The following is a 24,317-nucleotide window of genomic DNA, read 5'->3' on the forward strand; positions in this document are numbered from 1 at the left end:
TTCATAGCTGCACTGGTTTTCTGAGGACGGACGGCCAGTGCTTGTTTCTTTTTTGCGTGTGTGACGTTACATATTTGAGATTGGTGAATTCGCCATCCAACACGACTCATTCGTTGCCAAACTGCCAGTAGCTCTACTGCAACTTGCGGCAGGAAACTGTGGCGTGTCGCGTGAATTGAAGCTCTGGTGAGCGTTTTGCTTCCCTCTCCGTCTGTGAAGACCGCGGGAGCGCTTCTGAAACGTTGGAAGAAGATTGTTAATTTGTGTCAAAAAAATTAAGGTAAAAGTAGATTCTGTTACCTGTGTGTGTGTCGTCCACCTATATCCAAGATTTCGTCCAAGTATATTCAGTATTGTGGCTGAGCGCTAGCTGCAAAGAAGAAGTTGAAAAATCAGTAAGAGCTAATTTTTTTTTATTTGAACAAGAGAAACCATTATATACTAAAGAAAAAAAGAGAAAAGAAGAAGAAAAACAGATCCTAGGTTAGTTTTATATTTAACGTAGTGTTAATTGTTGTGTTTTGTAAAAGGAATAATAGCCTGAGGCTAAGAGAAATTGTGCCTCCCAGGGGGATTATATTGAATTGTCTATGAACCTTGTTTAGTTTTTTTTTGTTGTGCCGAGAGAAGACATTAACGGCAAAAGATAACCAGATAAGCGAGCTCGTTTAGTGGTAGGTAATTTCTATGCGCTGGTGTTAAAGCGAAAGACAAGGTTAAAGAAATATTCGGTTAGTCTTGCCTTAGGTGAATTGGGCGAAAAAAAAAAAGAAAGGGAAATTGTTTGTTTTGTTTTACCAGGTATTATTCTTTGTTTGTTTTGCAAAAAAAATAGTTGTAAATCCAGGTTAAGAAACAAATGTATTTTTATGGCAAAATTTTCCTATAATTTTAAGTTTTTTTTTAGTTAATAAAATATGTGCTGATTGTGATGTGTAATAATTAAAATGACTATGTGTTGGTAGATTTGTAATTGCGGGGGCAGCGCGATGAAGTAGGTGCATAGCTTTGTGTGTGGAATTTGGGGTCCAAGTAGAAATATGGTAAGTGGATGCCTTGGACCATGGTTGGGCGGGCTAGCGCGGGATTGTGACATCAAGATCCCTGTGAAGAGTGTTTCCCTTGAGTTTTTTTTTGTTCGCAAGTGGTAAAGTTTTGTATGTGAAATAGTATCCCCCTCATTTTTTCGATGTTTGTGTGCAGGGTTTGTTTTGGCGGGTTGAGGCCCCTAGCCCTGAAAGTCTCACCACAGCTAACCGGTAGCCATTTCAAACGCCGACCAAGCGCACACATAACAAAGAATTAAGCGCTCTAGTGGCTCAAAAAGTCAAGATCCAAGAATCTTTTATATGGCAGCTATATATATCAAAACATGGACGCCTTCCTGGGGCGAAAGAACTCGAATCGGGAGATCCCTTTATATAGAAGCTATATCAGGGGCCGAATTAACGCATGAGTGAACGAGTAAAACTGTTCGAAATCTCTATTGTGAATTAAGTACTTGTTGTAGCAGTGTGTTGCATGACATAATTACCAGGTAGTCTACCGTAAACAACAATTTTGTTTCGCGAAGTGCACTCTCATCAGGTTATGGACCGATTTCAACCACACTCAACACAGTTGTTGGAAGTCATAATAAATCTCCTCATGCAAAATTTTAGCCAAATCGGATAAGAATTGTGCCCTCTAGTGGCTCAAGAAGTCAAGATCCAAGATCGGTTTATATGGCAGCTATATCAAAACATGGACGACTTCCTGGGGCGGAAGAACTCGAATCGGGAGATTCCTTTATATAGAAGCTGTATCAGGGGCCGAATTAACGCATGAGTGAACGAGTAAAACCGTTCGAAATCTCTATTGTGAATTAAGTAGTTGTAGTAGCAGTGTGTTGCATGACATAATTACCAGGTAGTCTACCGTAAACAACAATTTTGTTTCGCGAAGTGCACTCTCTGTCACGAGTTTTGGTTCTATGTGTGTATTATAATTAGAAACCATACCAAACACAAACAACGAAAAATGGCGCGAACTAGTAACATACACAAAATCACAGTTGCACTAATCACTAGCTGTGTTCGGGAACTCAAAATTTGTGCAAATTTGCACAAATTTTTACTGGAAATCGTTCGCGTACTTTATTTGTCAGTAGAAGAGAGCGCGATAGAGACCATATTTTGACACTTAGAAAATAGAGAACCTGCAAATTTCTACTGGGACTTTTTTGCCAGCAGAATTTGCAACTTTGAACAGATATTTTGTAAAGGTCAGCTGTTTTATGAGAAGCAGCCGTTACATGAAAATGCAACAGCTCACGGCAAAATGGATCAAAGAGGGAGAGGTAAGTAAATAATATAAATTTGTTTAATTTTTATTATACCCACCAACGTAGTATAGGGGGTATATTCATTTCGTCATTCCGTTTGCAACACATCGAAATATCAATTTCCGACCCTACCAAGTATATATATTTTGGATCGTTGTAAAATTCTGTCCGTCCGTCCGTCTGTTGTAATAACTCTACAGCCTTCAAAAATTGAGATATTGAGCTGAAATTTGGCACAGATACGTCTTTTTGATCCACGCTGGTTAAGTTCTTGAACGAGCCAAATCGGACCACATTTGGATATAGCTGCTATATAGAACCATAAACACCTTATTTTTCATCCGATTTTGCTGAAATTTGAAACAGTGAGTAAGACTTCCCGAAAACTGACCCAAATATGGTTCAGATCGGACTATATTTAGATATAGCTACCATGTAGACCGAACTCCCGATAAAGGGTCTGAAGACCATAAAAGCTTTATTTATTACCCGATTTCGCTGAAATTTGCAACAGTGAGCTATTTTTAAGCCTCCCGACATCTGATTTGATCGGTACATAGATCGGTCCATATTTAGATATAGCAGCCATATAGACCGATAAAGGGTCTGAAGCCCATAAAAGCTTTATTTATTACCCGATATCACTGAAATTTAAAAACAGTGGGTTATTTTAGGCCTCCCGACATCTGACATAAATATGGTTTAGATCGGACTATATTAAGATATGGCTGCCATATAGGCCGATCTCCCGATAAAGTGTCTGAAAGCCATAAAAGCTTTATTTATTACCCGATTTCGGTGAAATTTGAAACAGTGGGTAGTTTTACGCCTCCCAACATAGGATCCATATATGGTTCAGATCAGACTATATTCAGATATAGCTGCCATATTGACCGATCTGCCGATAAAGGGTCTGAAGCCCATAAAGCTCTATTTATTACCCGATTTCGTTGAAATTTGAAACAGTGGGTAGTATCAGGTCTCCCGACGTCCGTCCCAAATATGGTTGAATCGGACAATATTAAGATATATATTCCATACAGAGCGATCTTCCGATAAAGGGTCTGAAGCCCATAAAAGCTTTATTTTTATCCTTTTTCGCTGAAATTTGAAATACAAAATTCAACAGTTACTTATATTTATTGGACCACTCAATTTCCGTGCCGAATTTGGGTGCATAACTTTTCCAATTTGCCAATTGTGAACGGATACAGATATCATCAATGATACCAAAGTGTCCGTAGCCGCCACATGACCAAATAGAAAGCTCCCTTAGCCTCACATCAGTGGTCGTAGCAATCAGTCTAGCCACAATATCCAAAAGCATTAGATAGTTAGTCCAAGGTATCATTGTGGGCACAACAAGTGTACTTTAGCATACGGTGATGGCATGTAAAGCTGTTGTAGTCCTATGCTGCCTTCGAAGGCAGATCCAGATTCTTCAGCATCAGTGTAGAGATTCTGTCAGGAACCAGCGCTTTGCGCGACTTGGCGCCACGGATGATGCGCGGTTGTTGTTGTAGCAGTTTGTTGTACTCTGAAAGACTCCATGGGGCCAATGCGGTACGTACAACCGGTTGCCATGGGATTGCACGGTAATTTGTGATGGCTGTCCAGCCCTTCTGGTCTTTTTATTCTCGGGTCAATAAATTGACGTTCATCCAAGGAAAATACCTCCCAACTAGTGGCAGCATTTTTTATTTTCAAAAAAGAATTGTTTTCCAAGCAAGCAAAAACAAAAAACAAACCAAAACGAAAACGAAAATCAGCTGTTTTTCTGCAAATTTTCACTGGAAGTCGTTCGCGTACTTTTGCTTGCAATTTTTTTTAAAGAGAGTAAAATGTATCTTACTCTCCTGCAAATTTTTACTGGAAAAGTACGCGAACAGACCTCCTGATTTTAACAGATGGTGCTCTCAATATTTTGTTGTTGCGCAACTGCCACTACCTGCAAATTAATATATTTTGGTTTTTCATATGAAGTATGTATATGTAAACAAATTGACGCTGACTCTTTGATTGTGTTAAGACACTAAGTCGATGCCAGCCAATGAGATCGGCGGCATCTGCACTTGTCAACATTTAGCCGCCGGCGGCGGTAATCGTCTGAAATCAAGACGGCTTGTTTCTCTGATTCGCATACTTCAATTTTTTTTTCGTGGGTTTTCCTGATGGGAAATTTCCGCAGATTTTAACTTATTTTCGAGAAAAAAGTGGATCTATGCAACCAACACCTGCGTATTCAACTGTAAGTTGAAAATAAGTGTAATATTTTGGGTACAATTCCATCAAGTTTTCTTTTTTTATTGCATTTGTTTAGAAGTGAGTGAGTTCGTGTGGTGGTTTGCTGAGGAAATTGGTCGCTGGAGTTTCCTTGTAGTTGGCTTGTATTTTCTTTTGCAAATATAGGATAACTTAAGAGCTATTGGATCAATATGTATAATGGCATAGGTTTAAACACCCCTCGTGGATCTGGCACCAATGGACATGTTCAACGAAACTGGGCATTCGTTCGCCCTGGAAAAAAGGACAACTCCAATTATCGTTCTGAGGAAGATATAAAAAAATTGGACGCGACACTAAATCGGCCGCCAAATAAAGAAATTTTGGATCACGACCGAAAACGTAAAATTGAAGTAAAATGCTTGGAGTTCGAAGAGATTTTGGAAAATCAAGGGTGAGTGACAATTACTCAATGAACGGAAAACGTTTATTTTTTTCTTTTTACTTTGCAAGAAATAGATGTGATTGAACTGTTACCACCAACAGATAAAAATTTTGTGATGCAAAATTTTATTTTTGCATTTTTTCGAGATGGCTTTTTTAATGTATACCAAGACATTAGATGTATAGGTATAGACGGAAGTTGTGTCCCGAATTCCTTTCTCCCTTAACGGGGTAGGTTAACGGGCGTAGCCTTTTTTCGACAGTATTTACAATCTACTTTCATGTACCGTGATTAAGGCTTTAAATCTGCCTGGAACTAGACTTCGTAACTCTATCAACTTCTCGAAGAAAAAATACCACGGTATCATATCTCTGCAATAGCTTAAGTCCGTAAATTGATAGAGAAAATGAAATAAATCCTCCGCGATGTCGGTTCAAGTAATCAACGATGGATCGTCGGTTTAATGCTATCTTGATTCATACGCTATTTTCGAATTTTTATACCCTCCACCATAGAATGGGGTATACTAATTTCGTCATTCTGTTTGTAACACCTCGAAATATGCGTCTGAGACCACATAAAGTATATATATTCTTGATCGTCATGTCATTTTAAGTCGATCTAGCCACGTCCGTCCGTCTGTCTGTCAAAAGCACGCTAACTTTTGAAGGAGTGAAGCTAGGCACTTGAAATTTTGCACAAATACTTCTTATCGGTTGGGATTGTAAATGGGCCAAATCGGGCCATGTTATGATATAGCTGCCATATCAACCGATCTTGGATCTTGACTTCTTGAGCCACTAGAGGGCGCAATTATCATCCGATTTGGCTGACGGTTAGCATGAGGTGTTTTGTTATGACTTCCAACAACTGTCCTAAGTATAGTTCAAATCGGTACATAACCTGATATAGCTGTCATATAAACCGATGACTTCTTGAGCCTCTAGAGGACGCAATTCTCGTCCGATTTGATTGACGTTTTGCACGTAGTGTTTTGGTATCTTTTCCAACAACTGTGTTAATTATGATTCAACTCGGTTCATTATCTGGTATAGCTGTCATATAAACCGATCTTGACTACTTGAGTCTCTAGAGGGCGCAATTCTCGTCCGGTTTGACTGAAATTTTGCACGTAATGTTTTGGTATCACTTCCAACAACTGTGTTAATTATGATTCAACTCGGTTCATTATCTGGTATAGCTGTCATATAAACCGATCTTGAGTTCTTGAGCCACTAGAGCGCGCAATTCTCATCCGCTTTGGCTGAAATTTTGCATGAGTTGTTTTATTATGATTTGATATGGCGCAAATCAGTATGTAACCTGGTATAGCTGCCATATAAACCTATCTGGGATATTGACTTCTTGAGCCTCTAGAGGGCGCAATTCTTATCCGAATGGACAAAAATTTTACACAATGACTTCTATAATGTTCAGCATTCAATTCATTTATGGTCCGAATCGGACTATAACTTTATATAGCTCTAATAGCATAACAGTTCTTATTCAATATTCTTTGTTTGCCTAAAAAGAGATACCTCGCATAGAACTCGACAAATGCGGTCCATGGTGGAGGGTATATAAGATTCGGCCCGGTCGAACTTAGCACGCTCTTACATGTTTGAGTTAGTATCGGTTTTTGTGATGTTGAGATACGTGCTTTCAGAATCACTAAGAAAATTTGAATTATTAAGTTTTCCAGATATTGAGGTGTAAATATGCCAATTGTGGTCTAATTCAATGTATTTTACAAACTTCAAACGCGTTTATCTCAAAATCAATAAAGTGGCGTATGGAACAATATTGCATTACACCGACGAGATGTCGTGCCTATGTGACCCATGTGTGTTTTATTCTGTCCATTATAATTGAATTGCCGGCAATCTCTATTAAAATTCAGTTATGCTTTTTTCACCTTTCATTCCTTAGTTGCCTTCAATACTCGCAGCTTGTCTCTTTATAGCGTATTTTGAGGTCGTAACTAATATTTGTTACTTACCAAATCCAAGGAAGGGAAGATTCGCTCTCAGGCTAGCAATTAAGGTATCTCCTTTTCTGGTGCGTACGTACGTTCAGGGACCACAAATGGGGTATAATTGTGATAGCTGTGCAGTCGCACCATAAAGGGCTGACAGCGGCGCAAACACTTTAGACCCTTTTCTAAAGAAAATTTCAATGAAATTTTATCTAAAGACAAAATTTCAATGAAATTTTATCTAAAGACAAAATTTCAATGAAATTTTATCTAAAGACAAAATTTCAATGAAATTTTATCTAAAGACAAAATTTCAATGAAATTTTATCTAAAGACAAAATTTCAATGAAATTTTATCTAAAGACAAAATTTCAATGAAATTTTATCTAAAGACAAAATTTCAATGAAATTTTATCTAAAGACAAAATTTCAATGAAATTTTATCTAAAGACAAAATTTCAATGAAATTTTATCTAAAGACAAAATTTCAATGAAATTTTATCTAAAGACAAAATTTCAATGAAATTTTATCTAAAGACAAAATTTCAATGAAATTTTATCTAAAGACAAAATTTCAATGAAATTTTATCTAAAGACAAAATTTCAATGAAATTTTATCTAAAGACAAAATTTCAATGAAATTTTATCTAAAGACAAAATTTCAATGAAATTTTATCTAAAGACAAAATTTCAATGAAATTTTATCTAAAGACATAATTTCAATGAAATTTTATCTAAAGACAAAATTTCAATGAAATTTTATCTAAAGACATAATTTCAATGAAATTTTATCTAAAGACAAAATTTCAATGAAATTTTATCTAAAGACAAAATTTCAATGAAATTTTATCTAAAGACAAAATTTCAATGAAATGTTATCTAAAGACAAAATTTCAATGAAATTTTATCTAAAGACAAAATTTCAATGAAATTTTATCTAAAGACAAAATTTCAATGAAATTTTATCTAAAGACAAAATTTCAATGAAATTTTATCTAAAGACAAAATTTCAATGAAATTTTATCTAAAGACAAAATTTCAATGAAATTTTATCTAAAGACAAAATTTCAATGAAATTTTATCTAAAGACAAAATTTCAATGAAATTTTATCTAAAGACAAAATTTCAATGAAATTTTATCTAAAGACAAAATTTCAATGAAATTTTATCTAAAGACAAAATTTCAATGAAATTTTATCTAAAGACAAAATTTCAATGAAATTTTATCTAAAGACAAAATTTCAATGAAATTTTATCTAAAGACAAAATTTCAATGAAATTTTATCTAAAGACAAAATTTCAATGAAATTTTATCTAAAGACAAAATTTCAATGAAATTTTATCTAAAGACAAAATTTCAATGAAATTTTATCTAAAGACAAAATTTCAATGAAATTTTATCTAAAGACAAAATTTCAATGAAATTTTATCTAAAGACAAAATTTCAATGAAATTTTATCTAAAGACAAAATTTCAATGAAATTTTATCTAAAGACAAAATTTCAATGAAATTTTATCTAAAGACAAAATTTCAATGAAATTTTATCTAAATACAAAATTTCAATGAAATTTTATCTAAAGACAAAATTTCAATGAAATTTTATCTAAAGACAAAATTTCAATGAAATTTTATCTAAATACAAAATTTCTTTTAATCTTAAAAAAATTCGGCTAGCTTTTTTATACCCACTACCGAAGGATGGGGGTATATTCACTTTGTCATTCCGTTCGCAACACATCGAAATATCCATTTCCGACCCTATAAAGTATACATATTCTTGATCAGCGATCTAGACATGACCGTCCGTCTGTCTGTTGAAATCACGCTACAGTCTTTAAAAATAGAGATTTTGAGCTGAAACTTTGCACAGATTCTTTTTTTTGTACATAAGAAGGTTAAGTTCAAAGATCGGACTATATCTTGATATAGCACCCATATAGACCGATCCCCCGATTTTAAATTAAATTAAAATTTGGGACAGTAAATTGTGTTAGGCCCTTCGGCTTTGGCTTTGGGCCCATAAAAGGCGCATTTATTGTCCGATGTCACCGAAAGTTGAAACAGTGAGTTAAGTTAAGCCCCTTAGACATACTTCTGCAATATGGCACTGATCGGTCCAGATTAGGATATAGCTGCCATATAGACCGATCTTTCGATTTAAGGCTTTGGGGCCATAAAAGGCGTATTTATTGTCAGATGTTACCAAAATTTGGGACAATGAGTTGTGTTAGGCCCTTTGAAATTTTTCTGCAATTTGGTCCAAATCGGTCCAGATTTGGATATAGCTGCCATATAGACCGATCTGCCGGTTTAGGGTCTTAGGCCCATAAAAGCCATATTTATTATCCGATTTTGCTGAAATTTGGGGCAGCGAGATGTGTTAGGCCCTTCGACATACTTCTGCAATATGGCACTGATCGGTCCAGATTTGGATATAGCTGCCATATAGACCGATCTTTCGATTTAAGGCCTTGGGGCCATAAAAGACGCATTTATTGTTCAAATTCGCCGAAATATTGGACAGTGAGTTAAGTTGAGCTCCTGGACAACCTTTTGCAATTTGGCCTAGATCGATCAAGATGTGTATATAGCTGCCATATAGACCGATCTTTCGATTAAAGGTTTTGAGTCCATAAAAGGTGAATTTATTGTCCGATTTCGTCGAAATTTGGGACAGTGAGTTGTGTTAGACTCTTCGACATCCTTCTTCAATTTGACCCCAATCGGTCTAGATTTGCATATAGCTGCCATATAGAATGATATCTCGATTTATAGACTTGACCCCATAAAAGGCGCATGTATAATCCGATTTCACTGAAATTTGACTCAGTGACTTATGTTAGTCTTTTCAACATCCATGTCGTATATGGTTCAGATCGGTTTATTTTTCGATATAGTTACTAACAATATTTTGTTAGACAGAATTGAACAATGACTTGTGTTGTTGTTGTTGTTGTTGTAGCAGTGTTATACAACGAGGCGGCAGCCTTTGCCGATGAAGAACTTCATCGGGTCAATCCGGTACGTACAACCGGCTGTCATGGGATTGAACAATGACTTGTACTTATTAGTATTGGGTTGCCCAAAAAGTAATTGCGGATTTTTCATATAGTCGGCGTTGACAAATTTTTTCACAGCTTGTGACTCTGTAATTGCATTCTTTCTTCTGTCAGTTATCAGCTGTTACTTTTAGCTTGCTTTAGAAAAAAAATTTAAAAAAAAAGTATATTTGATTAAAGTTCATTCTAAGTTTTATTAAAAATGCATTTACTTTCTTTTAAAAAATCCGCAATTACTTTTTGGGCAACCCAATATTTGGTCCAAATCGGAACATATTTCGATATAGCTGCTATGGAGCATAATGTATGCATTTTTCACCGGATTTGGGTATCCAAAGTTCGGCCCGGCCGACTTTAACGCTTTTATACTTGTTTCAACTTTAAACTTTGATAAAACTTAAAAAAAATTATTAAATCTTCCCTAATGATTCAAATTCGATAAAAATGTCGTCTCAAAGTTTAATAAATTTTCCCTAAAGACTGAATTTCGATAAATTTGTTTAAAACTTTTTCTATAGGAATTATTAACACAAAATATGGTTAGAAATTAACCATTAGTTAGAAATCGGTTATTTTGGGCAAGAATCCCATTTATCAAAAAACCGAAAAATGGGAATTTTCAAGAAACCCAATCAAATGAAACCCGTTTTTCAAAAATCGAACTGTTCATCCTAGGTTTTGGTAGGATTTTTGTTAAATTTTGGTAGGACTTTTGCTAAATTTTGGCAGAAAATAATATATGTGTTTAAGTCGAATTGGAAGAAAAAGTATTCTATTTACAAATTGTTGAATGACAAGTATAGTCCTTAATTAGATAAATTGTATGTCTCGTCGTCAATGCGTCCCTAACGATTAACTGTATGTTGTAGATGTATAGTTATGTTTTTGTAAGATTTCTTTGACGTTTGTACTTTCAAACGTATGTACATGTGTGTGTGTGTGAGTTGAATTTTGGAGAAAATCACTGTCATTATGTGCAACCCCACTGGTGGTTAACATTTACTTGACACACTCTCTTTTGCTCGCATACTCTCCTACTTGTTCTGTCAATAACCATCAAGTAACCATGCTCTCTCTTTTCCCTTTTCACTATACTGGCCAACAAATTGTAAGCATACACTCTTCCGGTTGTGCCGTTTATCATTTGAATTTCCTCACTATTGTTTTCAACCCCCATACCAAGCAATGAGCAAAACAAACCTGCACTATAGCCAACCAGTCGGCCTCTATCCGTGTTGCTGCGTTGCTGCAAAGGGTGGAAATAGTGCAATTTTTGTGTGTATTTCCAACCCAACTCTCCTTGCGGACAGTTTACGGACTCCGAAAGCCCAGAAAGAAATCACTCTATAATACATAAAATTGTCAACACACCTCATTATCGATGGAAACGTTAAACGTACAACACAACATATATTTAATAGTATATCATAATTTTAAACAAAATTAAATCTCGAAAAGTTACCTAAGTTAGAGGAAAGCCAGAGAAGAACAAAGATATTTGAAAGCAAAAGTTTTGTGATTTTAACTACAATATATAATAAATTTTTCATAATTATTGTGCTCAGCACAGAGGACGAAAAATTTAAACAATTAAAAGCTTTAAACTTGGGTATGGTCCTGTATATGTCACTCTAATATACACATTTTTCTAGGCATGGTTTCTCAGACGTGCTTTTGTGCCATTTAATTGTTGGAATAATTTCACACTATTTCGTTTTTTTTTTTCAGACTTTCACCTGAAGAAATCAAGGCCAAAGTTGATTCGTATCGACGAAAATTATTGGGAACAGGAAGGACAGATATACCAAAAGATGAATTTGGTAGAGTAGCGTAAGTATTTTTCTTATTTTCTTGAGTTTTTATGCATACAGGAAGAGTTTTTGTCGGGTGGGTTTTTTTTTTGTTAACCACTCTACAAAATTGTTGTGTTATGTAATGCTGCAGAAAGTCTTAAATATTTCACGCTCATTTTCTACATTGTGTCATGCAAACTTGTAATGAAATACAATTTGCATTTTTTTCGTATACCAAATTTAGTTGTATTCTTGTTGCAGAGTAAGCTATTAGCTGAGGGGGAAATGGTTTGGTTTCATCAACTTGGAATAATCAATACATTTCATGTTAGAGTCCTAGGGTTTGCTCTCACATACACTTGTCACTTGGTCAACGGGGCATGAGTGATTGAATGTCATAGCCATGATGTCGTGTCAGGTTGTTAATACAAATCTACACATGTTGTGGATTGTTTAAAAACTAACTAGAAAAAATGCAAAAGCAGTGAGTGGCTAAGTGGATTTTGAAATAAACTAAAGAATATTTAAAATAAAGTGAGGTTTAGATTTTAATTCCCAATGCAGAATAAAAAAAATAATCAAAGAACGAAAAAAAAATAATTATAGATATTGAAAAATGAGAGGCAATTTTGAAAATGGTAAAATCGGTAGATGCGCCTTTAGCGACTTGTGTACCGCTCAAGTGTAAGATTGTCCAATCAAACCTAATATGGAATTTCAATATCAAATACACACCCCATCTCGTGAATTTTTATAACCTACACCACTACTTCGAAAGCCACCGTAGCGCAGAGGGTAGCATGTACGCCTATGACGCTGAATGCCTGGGTTCGAATCCTGGCGAGACCATCAGAAATAACTAAACAGGCGTTATGTTCGGCCGGGCCGAACTTCAGATACCCACCACCTCGGGTATATATGTAAACCACATTTTGCCATAATCCGGTGAAAAATGCAAAATTTATGCCGCCATAGTAGCTTTATCGAAATATGGTCCGATTTGGACCCAATTCGACACGGATATTGAAAAGTCTAATGAGTACAAGTCGGAGGCCACCGTAGCGCAGAGGTTAGCATGTCCGCCTATGACGCTGAACGCCTGGGTTCGAGTCCTGGCGAGACCATTAGAAAAAAAATTTTCAGCGGTGGTTTTTCCCTCCTAATGCTGGCAACATTTGCGAGGAACTATGCCATGTAAAATTTCTCTCCAAAGAGGTGTCGCACTGCGGCACGCCGTTCGGACTCGGCTATAAAAAGGAGGCCCCTTATCATTGAGCTTAACCTTGAATCGGACTGCACTCATTGATATGTGAGAAGTTTGCCCCTGTTCCTTAGTGGAATGTTCATGGGCAAAATTTGCAATTTGCAATTTGCAATAAGTATAAGTCACTGTTCAATTTTGTAGAACAAAATACTAGTCTTTTTCGTAGCCATATTCAAATATAGACCAATCTGAACCATATACGACACGTATGTCGAAAAGCCTAACATAAGTCACTGTGTCAAATTTGAGCGTAATTGGATTATAAATGTGCCTTTTATGGGGCCAAGACTTTAAATTGAGAGATAGGTCTATATGGCAGCTATATCCAAATCTGGACCGATTTGGGTCAAATTGAAGAAGGATATCGAAGGGTCTAGTACTACTTACTGTTCAAAATTTTGGCAAAATCAGGCAATAAATTCGCCTTTTAATGGACCAAGACCTTAAATCGAGAGATCGGACTATATGGTAGCTGTATCCAAATCTGGGCTAAATTAGATAAGGATGTCGTCTGGCCTAACACAACTCACTGTTCCAAATTTCAGCAAAACCGGTTAATGTGGATTTTATGGGCCAAAAACCTTATATAGAGAAATCGTTCTATATGACAGCTGTATCCAAATCTGGACCGATCTGGGTCAAATTGAAGAAGGATATCGAAGGGCTTAGTACAACTCAATGTATCAAATTTTGTCAAAATGGGACAATAAATGTGCCTTTTTTGGGGCCAAGTCTTTAAATCGAGAGATTGGTCTATATGGCAGCTATATCCAAATCTGGACCGATCTGGGCCAAATTGAAGAAGGATATCGAAGGGCCTAGTACTACCAAAAACCTTATATCGAGAGATCGTTTTATATGGCAGCTGTATCCAAATCTGGACCGATCTGGGCCAAATTGAAGAAGTATGTCGAGTGGCTTAACTTAACTTACTATCCTTAATTTCGCCTACATCAGATAGCCTTTTATGGGCCCAAAACCTTAAATGGAGAGATTAGTCTATATGGCAGCTATATCCAAAGCTGCACCGGTCTGGGCCAAATTGAAGAAGGATGTCGAAGGGCCTAACACAATTCACTGTCCCAAATTTCAGCAAAATCGGGCAATAAATGTGGCTTTTATGGGCCTAAGAATCTAAATCGGCGAATCGGTCCATATGGGGGCTATATCAAGATATAGTCTGATATAGTCCATCTTCGAACTTAACCTGTTTATGGACAAAAAAAAGAATCTGTGCAAAGTTTCAGCTTAATTTGTCTTTGTTTAAGGACTGTAGCCTGATTTCAACAGACAGACGGACGGACATGGCTAGATCGTCTTAGATTTTACCTTATAGGGTCGGAAATGGATATTTCGATGTGTTGCAAACGGAATGACAAAATGAATATACCCCCATACTTCGGCGGTGGTTTTCCCCTCCTTATGCTGGCAACATTTGTGAGGACTATGCCATGTAAAAACTTCTCTCCAAAGAGGTGTCGCACTGCGGCACTCCGTTCGGATTCGGCTGGAAAAAGGCGATCCCTAATCATTGAGCTTAAACTTAAATCGGACTGCACTCATTGATATGTGAGAAGTTTGTCCCTGTTCCCTAATGGAATGTTCATGCGCAAAATTTGCACACTACTACTATGCTCAATGATAAGGGGACTCCTTTTTATAGCCGAGTCCGGACAGCGTGCCGCAGTGCGACACCTCTTTTGAGAGAATTTTTACATGACATAGTATCTCACAAATTTTGCCAGCATTAGCCCGTACTTAACCCTGAAAAAGTATCAGCATCGTGCTCTACTCTCAAATTTCTTTTAGTTGAGCCCCAATTGGCATTGGTTTAGGGGGAGTTTATGGGTTGACATGACCCTCAAACATTTGGCCTCAAATTTGGATATTAAATTCGTTTTCTACCAGAAAATATCTATTATTTATCGCCATAGTAGGCGGTCATGACCGGGTTGAAGGGAGTTTAGACCCTGAAGTAATATCAGCATGGTGGTAGAGCACGATTTTGTTTAAGTCCCATAATGTCAATCATTTTGAAGGAGGCTATCAAGATATTCAGGGCTAGGGGGTCTCTCTACATCTACATTCAAAATCATATTTCATAGCGACCACTTGGGATACTACATTGTTAAAGGTCCGCAGGTTCTACCAATTTGAGGTTAAAAGTGTACTCTATTACCAAAGACCTTTTATTTATGTCCTATTCTATCCTGACCGGCCTTCATATATTATTCATGTATTATTTCTAATTCCTTTTTGTTTTGGGCAGGATGGGGGGAAGGAAATTACCCTCTGACACATCCTTTTATTTGAGTACGATATATTCTCGGTCATTCTACATGACAGTGTGGTGTTGCATTTATTGGGAGGAGACGATCGATCCCCCGATCCTAAGAACCAAACGACAATTTATTTGAACGGTAGGACGTGAGCCAGACACTTGTATCCTTATACAAACATTAGATGCGAAATATACTGTCATAGATCTTTCTGACATATTATCCCGATCGAACTACACGTCCTATTGAAGGGTATTTATTGGGTGGGCCGATTCCAGACTCTGTCCGAATTGTGCATAATAGATTCGTAGTCTAGTCCCAAAGGCTTTACATTCGATACCAATTTTGTGACGTTGGACATTTATGCCCGTTTTGGGGGTTTTTTGGATTGGGGAGGCCACCTAGACACCTTGGACCAAAATTTTATAACAGATGTGTACTCAGCTTCCAAATATCTTTCCTTTGATATCCATATTGTCCCAATCGGTAAACATGTCCTGTTGAGGGGTTTTGGGGGGTGGAGAGGCGCCTCAGACACCAAGGAATAAATTGTTATATCAGCATTGGACTCTACCTTTAAATAGCTTTCATTTGATATCCATATTTTCCCAATCGGTAAATTTGTCCTGCTGGAGGGTTTTGGGTGGTGGGGAGGGCCCTCAGACACCAAAAATTTTTTTTTGTCTCAGATTTGTATTCTGCTTTTAAATACCTTTTATTTGATACCCATATTACTCAAAGCGGTTAAAGTGTCCTGTTGGGTGGTGTTTTTGGGGTACCATAAGGTGGCTTACAAAATTTCGTTAAATTGGTGCACGCATCTTCAAGATCTGAGGTCCGATCATCCCGTCTACTGGGTTTCGAGAGTGACTTAACAGTAGACCACATCTTCCCTAAATCGGTGCCTAAGTTACATTGCTGAGAATGGGAGAATGCCATGAAGTGTGATGTGCATTATAGTCCTCTAGAACCAGACGATTATGGCCAGATAGTAACCCACTTATGTCGGGGTTGTAAGCTTGGCCATTAATCGTAGTGAAGTGAGGCCAGAGCAAGATCGGAAATGTACCCACTCCATGCACCGGTTACACCTCATCGACACCTACCGATGATGGAGGCGAACCGAACCAGGGTACGGGGTTCTTTTCAATCCCGGCACGGAGCAGAAGCGTTCTTAAAAGGCACTCCGGGATGTGCCTCTCCCACGGCGAAAAAAGACGAACACGTACACTGAGGCGGCAGCCCTTGCCGATGAGGGTTCCATCGGGTCAATCCGTTTCGTTCGACCGGCTGCCATGAGATTAGGGTCTTTCCTTTCTGCGTAAACGGCGGGGGTGTGTTTTCAAATCACTTTTTTGCTAGGAATGTTGCTTCCTACTTACCTAACCAATGTCGGTGTTGTTCACACGACACCTATTGGGTTGCCCAAAAAGTAATTGCGGTTTTTTAATATAGTCGGCGTTGAAAAATTTTTTCACAGCTTGTGACTCTGTAATTGCATTCTTTCTTCTGTCAGTTATCAGCGGTTACTTTTAGCTTGCTTAAGAAAAAAAGTGTAAAAAAAGTATATTTGATTAAAGGTCATTCTAAGTTTTATTAAAAATGCATTTACTTTCTTTTAAAAAATCCACAATTACTTTTTGGGTAACCCAATACAATATTTGTTTTGACAGATTGATCCAAACATTTTGAGATGAATTTTCTTCATGAAATTTGTAATCACACCTTTAATTATTTGTATGCCGTCAAAAGTGTTTCAAGTGTACCATGTTAACTCTTTTAAATTCGAAAAGAGAGCTTTTACTTTAAAAATAAGTTTATTATTTTTTGCTCAGGATATCACTGTGAGAGTTTTGCAATAGGTAGTTTCAACCCTGCAAGATGTGTGTTACAGCATTCGTGGTGCCATAAATAATGCGGCGACAGATATTTGTCCTGCACATTGCTACAATAGAAAGAAATGAGAGCAATTTCATCTCTCATGTTTATTCTCTTGACTTCAGGGGATGGATAGAGAATTTTGCAGAAGACAAAATTTTCAGTTAACAAAAATTTTCCAAAAGAAAAGGATGTGCCAAAGAAAATATACAAAAAAATTAAACAAAATAAAAGATACATAACAATATACAGAAAAAAATTAAATAAAGAAATTTAAGTAAAATCGACATAACCATCGAATTAATGAACTAAGAAAATTGTTTGCAATGTTGTGATGCTGCATTATATAAAAGCAGATAGCTGCTAACGAAGGATTTTCAGGCATCCTTAATAATTATTTATAACAATGCATTGCTTTTAAGCTGTGGCAAACAAAGAAAACAAGAATTTACAAATGAAATTTAAACAAAAATTGGAAAAATTAACATCCATTTGCCCCCTTATATCTTCATTGGTTTGAAGACCATCTCCAACATGGCGTTTGATTGTTCCTTCTATACTCCCAACATTTGTTCTTGGCATTTTAACGTGGCTATTAATCAATCCACCAACCAACAAACCAACCCTCTTAGGATGGGGTTGATGGCATGCATTGTCATCGGGCAGAAATGTTAAGTGGATTATTGTATTGGAATTGTGTTGCTTATTTGGCGAAATTGTAGACAAACCACCATGGTAGTGTTTCCATGTAAATAAAATCGTCTAACAACTTCATTGAACTCTTGATAACGAATAAAAAACGAAAAAAAAAAAAAAAATACACAACAAATCACTAATTAAGTCTTCCTTCCAATGGTGTGCTGCGACCACTAATTTAAATGAAAACATGGATGTAAACTCAGTAAAGTCTAGTTATTGAAAGAGAAATAATTGTTATTGTCAGTAAACGGATAAATAAATAAAAGTGTAAAAGAAATTCTAGTGTGGAATTTCAATAAGAAAAACCGTAGAAAATTTTGGACTATATTGTAGAAAAAAATAGAGTGGACATTCTTTTAATAAAATTTCATGAAATAAAGAATAATAATATACTTTTAAAATAAAAAATAAATCTATTTACTTGAAAAAGGAATCGATAATAATGAAAAATATTTATTATATCAAATTTTTTTACCTAAAGTTTATATTTTAATTTTTAAGTCTTTTGGGGCCGTTATAACTGGTATACTTCATTACCTGAGTTTGATGTGTTAAAATATTTGGAATTAACTTGATTTTCTTTTTATCTGTTTTTGTTTTATAAATTTTGAAAAATAATATAAAATTTTTATTTTTAACAAATATCTTCAAATACACATTAAATTTTAAAATATTATACAAGTTTTAAATTTGCCAACAGTGTAGAAGAGAGTTACATGGTACGGTTATACAAAGGTTTTTCAGTTTCAACCTTTTTTTCTTCTTAAAAATTTAACATTTAAATTTGAGAAAAAACATTAATTGTATGAAACAAATAAATTTCAAAAAAAAAAAAAATCCAAAAATTTTTAAAAAAAAATTTTCAAAAAATTTTCCAAAAAAAAATTTCAAAAAAAATTAAAAAAAAAATTTCAACTTATGCTAAATTTTTATTGCATCACAAATTTTATACAGATTACAAGTATAGCATTAATAATATATTTAAATAGTAGTCAATGCTTCACCTTTTCTACGTTTGAGCATATATTTATTATATGTTGGAACTAATAAATAAATATATTTTAATTGACATAGAAATAGTTCCATAATAAAGAAAATTTTGGTATTCAATGTAATTTCCATATATTGGAATTTGAAGGAATTTCGTGTTTAAACACATAACTCAAATATAACCTTTCTTAATAAATTTTGGATTTTCTAGTCTACGGAAGTAATAAAAATAATAAAAAGACGGTAATTATTATGTTCAAATTGCAATTGACATATTACCCACTTGGGTTCGGGTTGATTAAATAAAATAACGCTTAAGAAGTGTTTCTCGCAACTTGATAGTTTATGATTCATTTTACTTGATTCCCTTGCGAAAAGCCATTAAATAGTTTTGAATTAAACGATTCCGCCCCTCAAAAGTATACTTAAATATTTCTTTCTGATAATTGATTAACCTATTTTTCAAAATATTTATAAAATTATAAGCATTTTAGATATTTAGCAACCATAGAAACAATTTCATTCAATATTAATATCGTCAGTCAGTTTGGTACAAGGGACTTTAAATCGATTGAATTATATCAAAATTACAGAATTTCTTCATTTGAATTAAATATTAAAATCAAAATGAAGAAAATTCTTCTTTTAGTCTAACCATTTTCTATTGTCAATAGTCAAACCAAAAACCCTAAAAGCTGTAATTCCAAAAATATTTGTTTAATCAGCTCATCCTTTTTGATAAAACAAAAATTTATATAAAATTCATAGTCAGCCATTACATCAATTTTAATAAGGTATAGATCCCAACTCCGTTCTTATTACATAAATAATAGAAAAAATTTTAGAATTTTAATTGCTGTGTTCAGCTACTTTAAGTTGCTGAAGTTACTAGAGTAGTTAAACATTCAACAATCATTTTTTGTGTTAATTTATATCTTGTTTCATGTAATTTATAATTAAAATTATTATTTTTTTTCATTGAAGTTGTTTCAACTGAGTAGTCATTCATTATTATATATTTATACTTAAGATTAAAGCAAAGATTTGAATATATACTGCATAGTCATTCATAAATTCAATGCATTTAGTTTTATGTATAATTAATTAAAAAACAACCATTTTAAATTTGGTAATATTATCTTTACTCTATATTCCATTCATTCATTCCCTGCAGTAACAAAAGATAAACATCAATAAATTGGAAAACATATTAAAAAATATTTTATTTATTTCCCTATTAAATACATATTTTTTAAATAACTCATTTATTTCAAAAACATCCATAGTCTTCCCTTCTTCTTCTTTAGTAAAATAATATAAAAACGAAGAATTAACGTATATAACAAAAGCAACATACAATTCTTTTAGTTTAAATTTTGAGATTGAACACTAAATGTTCTTAGTCTTAATATTTTTTATTGGTAAAAAGATATTTAAAATCCATAAATTCGCGTATATATCAATACTCTTTTTATATCCCTAGTCATCCAATATATAGAATTGTATAAATTAAAAAAGAGCTCTCCTCTTTGAGAGATAAATAACATAAAATTGTTATTGAGAGTATTGGGAAATTTATTCAATCTCGAAATTGTCAAGTCTTCCTATCATTTTTGGCAAAAAAAGTACAATTAGTATATATTTTATTTTATATATAAAGCAATCGGGCTAAGGAAAATACAATTTTCTTTGATTAAAGTAGAAAAATATCCATAAAAAATGCACTAAAAACATCAAGTCCATTCAAAAATTAAGTTACATCACTATTGAAAAATATTAATTATGTTAAAAAATCCCTAGTCTTCCCATCCTTTTTGTTAAAAAGTGATAAAACAAATAATAAAATATCGATACAAATGCACTAAAAACATCAAGTCCATTTAAGTTTAAAAATTAAGTTATTTAAACACCATTGAAAAATTTAATTATTTTAAAAAATCCCTAGTCTTCCTATCCTTTTTGTTAAAAAGGGGATAAAAATCGATAAATTTGCATAGTATTTTGTCCATAGTCATCCATTATTTAGGTAAATTGAAATCCAATCCAAAGTCTTCTCATCTTCTTTTTTAAAAGAAGATATAAATCGTTAAACCTTGAATCACCCATAGCCAACAATTAATTTCTATGTAAAAAATTGAAGAACAAGCCCTAATTAACATTGAAAGCAATTTAGATGTATCTTTTTGGGCCATATTGTCAAGGAAATATTTCACAAATGTTACAAAGCTCTTAATCCAAAGTCTACCATAATATTAAGAATTAATATAAGATATTGTAATAAAAAGAAAGTAATAGAAACAAAACTTGTCTCCATGACACAGCAAAAGAACATAAACTTTTAAAAAGTTAAAAAAAAAATAATTGAAAAATGTAGTTTACCAATAATAAGTTGTAATCCAAGTCTTCCATAGCATAAGTATTCTATATACATTAAAAAAATGTACTATTGAGTAATCGTTATAAATATAATCAATGTCTTCCATAGCATTAATACATTATATACAAACTTTGTAGTCATTTGTACAACAAGAAAAAAAAATCAAATCTTATGACAAACTAAAAAGAAATTTGAATTAAATACAAAGTATTGATATTTCTGAAAAATAATCACATAAAATACTGGTATATCTTAGAATATTTTCCAAGCATAATATCTACAAATTTAAATCTACAACAGCAGCCTCCTCAACACACAAAAACTAAAGAGACCAAAAAACTAAATTAACTACGAAAATTTTGCCAAAATGTTTTCCTCTTCCATACAAAATCAACATCCACAATTCCACCCGATACATGCCAATGCAACGTCGGTGAAACCTAAAAAGCGTCGTAAACGCCGCAGGAAGCCTCTCCAAACAAGTGTGTTGACCATAGCGTCGGCACCTTGCACCACCATCAGCCCCAGTGACAATAAACGCAACATATCCACAACCAACAGTGCCATTAACAAATCTCAAAAATTAATGCAGAAAGAGCAAAATACCACCACCACCAGCACAAGTTTAGCGAAAAGTTTCAAACAATATTTTCAACATGACAATCGTTTGGTGAACACCCAACAAACTATTCAACATCAACAACAACATCATCATCATCACTCACTTACATCCACCATATTCACCAAATACACTAGCGAGAGTGAAATGCTCTATGCGGAGGTGGCCAAGAAATTCAAACCCCTAAAACCCAAAAGGTCTACCAAACAAGTTGTGTCAAAACAAAAATCAAAAGCTTTACTCAAACAGCAATACTCTCTGAGAAAACATAAACTCTCCGCTCTGGGTGTTCAACGAGGGTTGACTTTGGCGGAGCACAACAAGAGTCGTAACCACCACCCCAAAGAAAATAAACAAAAACCGGCAGCTCTCGGCATGCAGTCACAACATTGTTTGTGCTCTTGCCCAAATCATAACATAGGTCATAATGTAACCGAAACAGCTGGTTTGGTGGCCCACATTAATACCACGTCATTGTGCTCCAATAAAATCTCCAACCCCACACAATATATCGCCGCCACCACCACCCCCATCAATGCTGCCTCGAGTAGAACCACTACTTCGAACAATAACTATTTGAGTTGTTTCAATTTCAATGACACAGCAGCGACATTGCCAAAACTTTTGGGAATTTTACAGAGTTCGGCACCCACTTTGCTTTTGGAAACTTTGTTAAATAATGCCCAAATTTTAGAAGGAAAACATTTGGATCAAAGGTAACTTAAGGCAATGCAATAATTTAGTTTTTTTTTTTGTAACAACATTTCCAAGAGGCAATAATGGAGAGAAATATAACCGCAAATTCTTACTGGGATGTTTTTGGGAAAAATTGTGAAACAAAGCGATGTGGTGTGGGCTGGGTTCGGTTAGATTTTTTTTTTCAGAAAATCAAAAAATTAAAAAATTTTTTACCCCAAAAGGGAGACGAACATAACAACCCTGATTTATTTTAGTGTACAGTGCAATGAAAATTTTATGGATATGTTATTATCCAGTACAACGAATTTCTGGATAAATACCATTGCCAGCTTATGTAGAACAGGATTACCATAATACGTTTTTCACTATTAAGTATGATCCCCTGCAAAAAAGCCTTATATAACAATTTTAAATAGTTTTGGTCTAAATTTAAAAGAATTCAATTAATTGCGAACAAGTTTATTCTATCTTTGTTATACCACTACCCCATACTAACTTCGCCATTCTGTTTGTAAATCCTTGAAATATTCGTCCAAGACCCCATAAGGTATATATATTACTGATCGACATGAAATTTTATGTTGATCTAGCCATGTCCGTTCGTCTGTCTGTTGAAAGCACGCTAACTTTCGAAGGAGTAAAGCTATCCGCGTGAAATTTTGCAAGAATATTTCTTATTAGTGTAGGTCGGTTGGGATTGTAAATGGGCCATATCGGTCCATGTTTTGATATAGCTGCCTTATTAACCGATCTTGGATCTTGACTTCTTCAACCTTTAGAGGGCGCAATTCTTATCCGATTTGGTTGAAATTTGGCATGACGTGTATCGGTATGACTCCCAACAACTGTGGGAAGTATGGTGGAAATCCGTCAATAACCTGATATAGCTGCCATGTAAACCGATCTGGGGTCTTGACTTCTTGAGCCTCTAGAGAGCGTAATTCCTATCCGATTTGGCTGATCCCATAACTTCTAACGTACGTCTCAAATGTGGTCAAAACCGGTCTATAGTCTAATACAGCTCCCATATAAACCGATCTCCCTATTTTACTTCTTGAGCCTCTAGAGGGTGCAATTCCTATCGGATTTGGCTGAAATTTTGCATGAGGTGTTTTGTTATGACTTTAAAAAACTGTGTTTATTATGGCGCAAATCGGTAAATAATCTGATATAGCTGTCATATAAACCGATCTGGGATCTTGACTTCTTGAGCCTCTAGAGGGCGCAATCACTATCTGATTTGGCTGAAATTTTGTACAACGTTTTCTCCTGATACGTCAAAATGTGGTCTGAATCGGTCTATAGCCTGAAACAGCACAACAGAGATACCGGGAAAAGAACTCGACAAAGAAAAATGTCGAAGAGCCTAACACAACTCACTGTCCCAAATTTCGGCGAAATCGGACAATAGATGCTCCTTTAATGGGCGCAAGACCTTAAATCGAGAGATCGGTCTATATCCAAATCTGGGCCAAATTGAAGAATAATTTCGAAGGGCCCAACACAACTCACTGTCCCAAACTTCGGCGACATCGGGCAATAAATGCGCCTTTTATGGGCTCAAAACCATATATCGAGAGATCGGTCTATATGGCAGCTATATCCAAATCTGGACCGATCTGGGCAAAGTTGCAGAAAGATGTCAAAGGGCCTAACACAACTCACTGTCCCGAATGTTGGCAAAATCGGACAA

At 35.0% G+C, this 24,317-nt stretch overlaps 1 protein-coding gene across 12 annotated transcripts in view; it reads left to right on the forward strand.

The window, feature by feature from the left end:
• The first annotated feature begins 4,450 nt into the window (after positions 1-4,450).
• LOC106094091 (serine/arginine repetitive matrix protein 2) overlaps positions 4,451-24,317 on the forward strand; it is a 56,503-nt gene continuing 36,636 nt past the window's right edge. For 2 of the 12 annotated variants that reach the window (XM_059361259.1, XM_059361260.1), the window contains exon 1: positions 21,526-22,641. In XM_059361259.1, the coding sequence (XP_059217242.1) occupies positions 21,674-22,641 (968 nt within the window). In that variant the 5' untranslated portion in view covers positions 21,526-21,673. Of the gene's footprint in view, positions 4,572-4,643; positions 5,001-11,754; positions 11,857-20,171; positions 22,642-24,317 lie in introns of those variants that run through there. The other 10 variants (XM_059361266.1, XM_059361261.1, XR_009396654.1 and 7 more) reach the window with 10 other exon arrangements.

This window comes from Stomoxys calcitrans, chromosome 1, assembly GCF_963082655.1.
Source record: "Stomoxys calcitrans chromosome 1, idStoCalc2.1, whole genome shotgun sequence".
NCBI lineage: Eukaryota > Metazoa > Arthropoda > Insecta > Diptera > Muscidae > Stomoxys > Stomoxys calcitrans.